This window comes from Ascaphus truei, chromosome 8, assembly GCF_040206685.1.
Source record: "Ascaphus truei isolate aAscTru1 chromosome 8, aAscTru1.hap1, whole genome shotgun sequence".
NCBI lineage: Eukaryota > Metazoa > Chordata > Amphibia > Anura > Ascaphidae > Ascaphus > Ascaphus truei.
Window position 1 is genome coordinate 20,531,347 of NC_134490.1, and position 6,000 is coordinate 20,537,346.

At 45.8% G+C, this 6,000-nt stretch overlaps 1 protein-coding gene across 2 annotated transcripts in view; it reads right to left on the reverse strand.

Annotated features, from left to right (window-relative positions):
• Nucleotides 1-1,116, reverse strand: part of WNT8B (Wnt family member 8B) — a 44,059-nt gene extending 42,943 nt beyond the window's left edge. For both annotated transcript variants that reach the window (XM_075610745.1, XM_075610746.1), the window contains exon 1: nucleotides 840-1,116. In XM_075610745.1, the coding sequence (XP_075466860.1) occupies nucleotides 840-904 (65 nt within the window). In that variant the 5' untranslated portion in view covers nucleotides 905-1,116. The remainder of the gene's footprint in view (nucleotides 1-839) is intronic.
• Nucleotides 1,117-6,000: the final 4,884 nt, after the last annotated feature.

Sequence of the window (6,000 nt, forward strand, 5' to 3'; positions counted from 1 at the left end):
ATACAAAGGGAAATAAAAATAAAAACTTTTTTTTTTAAACGGATTCATTTACATGGGGCTTTCAAACCAAAGCGCCTTATAAATATTAATACAATTGTTGAACAATTAAATAGTTTACAAGCTTTCACGGATCAATAAGACTTAATATTTGTTGTCGTAAATTATACAAATACAAATCATCTTTGCTATTAATCTACAGCAATAAAACTAAATTGTTGCTCTCTATATTTTAGCTTTCTCCAGACGCATAGAACATTATTTCGGAAGACTGGTTTCTACATATTTTCCCTTTTGTCACATGCCAGTAACCTTGAAAGTGGAAATATAAGGATCAGTTAACATGCAATGCTATGTGACAGGAGAATACGTGTAATTTAACAAGTACTTTTCTTTCATTAGATTAAATATGTTTTTCATCTTGAAATGTCTGTATTCTACACTCGAGTCAACCGCTAAAATAGGACATTTCAAATAAACAGAACCACAAAGAAGGGAAAACACAAATCCAGATAACATTTGAAACTTTGTTTTACGTTAAATTTAGAATATTTCCAGAGTACTAGTGTGTCAATGCCATAGAAAAAGAAACTTGAAAAATATAAAATAGACTTTTTTGTAAAAAATAGTTGGCCGTGCACAGTAATCAGAACGGGCTTTTTGAGAAAAAAAAATATGGATCCTATTAAAGACAAATCAGGTTGGGAAGATACAAGGTTTAATTACGTTTTGAGAACAACACATAACATGGAAATTCTGTCCAGTGTTGATACATTGGCACATGCCAGCATGCCCCATCGTATAAGATGCTAACATACCGCACGATGCCCATTGGTACTTACCAAGAATGGCAAAACTGGAGAACTGGAAGAAGGACGATTAACAAAAGGGATCCAATATAAAACATAATCCGAAACTGGAAAAAACCCCGAGACACTAAAAGCAAAGATTCCTTTTTGTTGTTGTTGTTGTTGGAAAGGTGGCTCAGGTTTGAGTCAGGAAGGGTAGGTGATCCCAAGTGAGAGCCAAGGGAGTAGCGAAATGGAACTGCTAACTTGCTAAGAAGAGATTATCTACTTAATTAAAGACTTTCTCTCTAAACCCATCAGCCAATCAGGGCTCAAGTGCCAGAGAGAGATTGAGTTGATCAAAAGAACACCCCAGGCTCCAATAAAACAAACACACCAAGAAAGGGGGATAAGGAAAAGGGCAGGAACCGGGAAAGAGAGGGAGGGAGGGAGAAGAGAAATCATAAGTATATTCACTGCATATAACCGCTGAAACCTTAAAAAAAAAAAGTGTTATTGCTAGAAATTCAGTTTTGCAAATTATTATCCATTTCATTCTGGGTAATGCTAGGAAAATGAAATAACGTATCGCAGACCCATGCTTTAGACTCCCAGAGGTTTCAAGTGATCATGCAAGACATCTCAGTTTGTGATGTTATTTATGATATCATAGAGAGCATACAGATTATGATGTCAGCATGCCATCATCAATTCCTCTCGGCCATACGTTTGGGCCCTTATTCAATGTGCTTGAAGCCGCTTCCTTGCTGCTTAAATCTCTTTTGTTTGATTTGTGCTGAACCCCTTAAGAGCACTAGAAAGCGGCTTTACAAAATATTAATAGAGGCCTACTGTTACTTTCTAGTTGAACCTGTAGAGGTTCTTCCGAGGTCAAAAGTGGTGTGACACCCCTATCCAATCAATATTAGGTTGCATTGTTATTCTCACTCGGCCTCAAACATCTAATGACCTTTGGAGCAAACTTCCAATGGTTTTTGGACCTGTAATGTAAACCTGCAGATAGCGGAGAGATGGAATAGGAGTGTCAGTCTGATGAGGGAGAGAACTGTCCAGCCGTGCAAAGGAGGCTGCCAGACAAGTTGCTCTATTGCTCGCCTGTGTTTGCTTATCACCATACGTTTCTGGCGCAGAGATTAAAACTTGCAATTTGATCACCTCATTGCACAAATACATTTCCCCAGTTGCAGCTGAATTGTGCCCCCCTTCCTGAAGCATTGCAATGTTGCCTTGAAGAGTATTCACAATGAAATAGAATAACATTTTTCTCTCTCAATCTTTAACACAATTGGTTAAACCACGGGTTCTCAACTCCAGTCTTCAAGACGCCCCAACAGGTCAGGTTTTAAGATTATCGCCTGCTTCAGCACAGATGGCTCAATCAGTAGCTCAGTCTTTGACTGAGCCACCTGTGCTGAAGGTGGGAAATCCTTAAAACCTGACCTGTTGGGGGGGTCTTAAGAACTGGAGTTGAGAACCCCTGGGTTAAACCATGTGTCGATTAAAAGGTGAGATACAGTAGAGTGAAGGAAGGGAAGTGTTAGTTGTAGTAAGGGGTATTTTGATTGAGTACTGTATGTACTAAAATGTTGGCCATATAAGAATGGTAGTACAAATCCAAAAACCTACCAAGATTCCCATCGCCCCTGTTTCGATTGAGCTTCCCAATAAGTTTTTAAAAACCTGCAAAACTTTCAGTCGAACTGTCAACGAAACTTCTATGGAATCAGGGAAAATCGTTAAAAATGCACTATTTCGCTTTTTTATTTTATTTTTAAATTGGTGAAATTGCAACTTTGTGACTTGAAATGTTTATTTTATTTGTTTTAATCAATTTAATATCGAAAGCGAAAGAAAACAAAATTAACTGGACCCGCAATGCTCATTGACATTTAGCGTTAACGGAGGAAAGACACTGACTGATGGGCAGCAACAATTGCTTCTCTAAGATCATTGCTGATGTCTTTCCCCCTTGGCATTGTGTTAACACACACCTGAATGCTCCAGACCAGCAAAGTGCTAAAACTTCGGCTTTTATAGAGGTGGTCACACTTGCTGATGAACAATTAATCAAGGGCATTTGATTAGCAACACCTGTCTGATACTTAGCATCTTAATACCTATGGAAGCAGTAAGGGTGTACTTGGTTTTTCACACATGGCTTCTCCATTTTGGTTTTATTTTTGTTAAATAAATCATGACACGGTGTAATATGTCATGTGTTGTTGTTCATCTAAGTTTGTATTTACCTAATTTTAAGACCTGCTAAGGAACAGATGATTGTTATTATGTCCTGATATGTAAAACCATATGTAGCCCCGAGGTGAAATTTGAATCCCTGGCCCCTCTCCGCGAGTGCCGTGAGGTAGCGGGTGCCGCCGGAGGCTGCGACGGACCCGCCGGCACTTTGCGAGGGTGGGGGCCAGAGCAGGGAGCAGATCGCGCTTGTGGTTGCCGGGGACGCGATCGGGCCGTCGCTAGGGCCGCGATCGCGTTGCCACCGGCTCGGCGGCTTGAGAGGAGGGCGCCGCCATTGCGCGTTAGTTCGCGCATGCGCAGGAGGCGGAAAGCGCAAGGTAGGATCCCCAGGCTAGGGTGGGATCGCGCGAGGGCAGGACAGAGCAGAGGGAGTTGGTGGCGGCCATTAGGGGTTCGCGCATGCGCAGGGCAAGTGCGCACGCGGCCCCAATGCTTTAGGCAGCCCCTGGGAACTACAACTCCCAGGAGGCTTAGAGAGACAGAGGTCAGGTGCTCCCTTGCGGCCAATAGGGCTGGAGGAAGCTCAGCCCGGGAAGATAGATACATTTCCCGGGCTTTGCTGAGTCAGTCAGGCAGAGGAGAAGGAAGGAGTAGGAAGGGTGCAGGGAGCGCGTGGCTCCTGCATCAGGTAAGGGTTCTCCCTAGATTCCCAGGCAGGCCCCAATTCCCGGGAAGGGCAGGGGGTAACTGAAGAGGGACGCCTTAGCTAGGGAGGTGACCCTTGAGTGTGGAAGGTGCAGGTTTGGCAGTGCCACAGCGGATAGGACTGTGGGCACTGGCAAATAGGCACAGTGTGCTAGTAGTGGATTGCTACGGGATCCAGGTGGCTGTGTGTGATTGCAGCTGTCTGTGTATGTGTCGCTGCATGTGCTGGGCGCAGTGCGTGCAGTGTGTGTGAAGTGTGTGTGGATCCCTGCAGGCTGACAGTGTGAGCTGAGTGTTGGCTGCAGGTGCGTTAGGCTGTTAGGATTAGCAGTTACAGTTGAGACTGGGTAGCTAGGGGAAGGGGGGCAGGTTATGTCCACAGGCCCTAGGAGTTTCCCCAAGCCATCCCAGGTTGCGGTTCCTCAGGGACAGGCCCTAGGTTAGGGTTGCTGTCACTCTAGAAGTAGTTAGGCAGAAAGCTGATAGCTGCGGTTGCTGTTCCCATGCGGTTGGTGTTGCCGTGATCCGGTTGGAGTTCCCGGGAAGCGGTGGGACCCTCGTTGGGGTCCACCGGCAGAGTACCTGGAAAGGATCAGACGGACGTCTGACCCTTTGAGAAGAGAGTTGCGGTCCCGATCATCGGAGTGCTCGGAAGGTATCTTCAAGTATTATAAAGTGCACCAACTGGGCCCTAGCTTAATATAGTGACTGCGCAGTCACCCACGACCTTTCGTAGGAGTACGAGACATTGGGTGTGGGGTGATCACAGGACACTGGGTGGGGAGCACCAGACATTGGGCTGAGGTGATGCGGGTAGAGCATCTGGTTATGTTAGGGTTACGTTATGTTATGCAATGTGTTATAGTATGTGATATGTGTTCTCAAGTAAAGTGTTAGTATTGTTTTATCTACGTGTGTTATGGTATTTCTTACTCAGGGCTATCTTTCCTAACGGGGGATCCTGGGTAAGTGGAGGCGCTGCACCAGAGGTAATGGTAAGGGTTTCCCCAGGCTCCCAGCTAGCGGAGGCTCAGATCTCCTGGAGCCGCAGGTGTGTTTCAGTACCAGTAACCCTTTAGGAGCAGGTGTGTTGCAGGGAAAGGGACCGGTTAGACCACGAGGGGCCAATGTGAGATTGGGTGGGTCGGCCGGTTCACAAAAAGGGTTACACATAGAATTCAAAGAGGGTGTACTTTCTTTTTCACACAACTGTATAGAGGCCTTGGGGTGGGGGAGGGGGGTAATTTGGTGTATGTATGGGGGTGGAGGAGGGCAATTTGGTGAATGTATGGGTATTTAATTTGGTGTGTATATGGGGTGTGGAAGGATAATTTGGTGTGTGTATGGGCTGATACAATATACGTGATTTCTATAAACTTTTGTATGTATGGTGCATGAATATATTTGGTGTATATTTGTCTGTATGGCGTGTGTGTGTGTGTGTGTGTGTGTGTGTGTGCGTGTGCATATGTGGACAGCTTGATATTTGGGCTGGTTGGTTGGCTTTAACATTTATCAGTCGGCCCGTTACCATCATTCCAAAAATACAAAACCACCTCCATGGTAAGATCCCACAGTGGGATGGCTGTACTGGCAATCCCACGTCTAAGCACACCAGACCCCTGTTATTGGGGTTAGGAGTTAAATCCAAGCATTGAGAATAATGGAGGGCATATTCCTACCGCTTATAGCATGGCTGGTCCAGACTGCCTCTCTATCCCCTGACATGTAAGCCCTTAGGAGCTCTAGGCTGTGACAGGTTATCCAGCGGGTGTTGACACACCCCTCATGCTGATTCTGAGTGATAGAACAGGTGGTGCCACAAGAGTCTTTGTATAGCCAATCATGGTACAGACCTTGTGCCCTCCCCTTCTGGAGCCTCAGAGAGGAATTGCCAAATTATAGTTAGATCAGCTCCCACCCCCCTGGGGTGTGGAAGCAAGCAATGCAGCTCCTGCCTTGTGAGGCAAGGAGTGAGCAAGATCATGCTGAACCAAGGCCTCAAGACTACCAGAGAGCCCAGCACCATCCAGAGGCCTGGTGACTGCCAAACAAAGAATCCCTTTTCATATACCCCAGCCTGAGCTCTCTCTCTCTATTGAGTAGGGGTATGGATGAAATCTGCCCTAGTGGGGGACTGACTCTGAAATCCTGGAGCCCACTGGAGCTGGAGGCTCCACCATGAGTTGAACATCAAGATCGTCAAAAGCCTGTCCTGTTCCCCACACCTTTGCGGACCACTCAGCTCTCCTGGACTCTCACAGGTATACACGCACCACAAAGAGCAGTAACC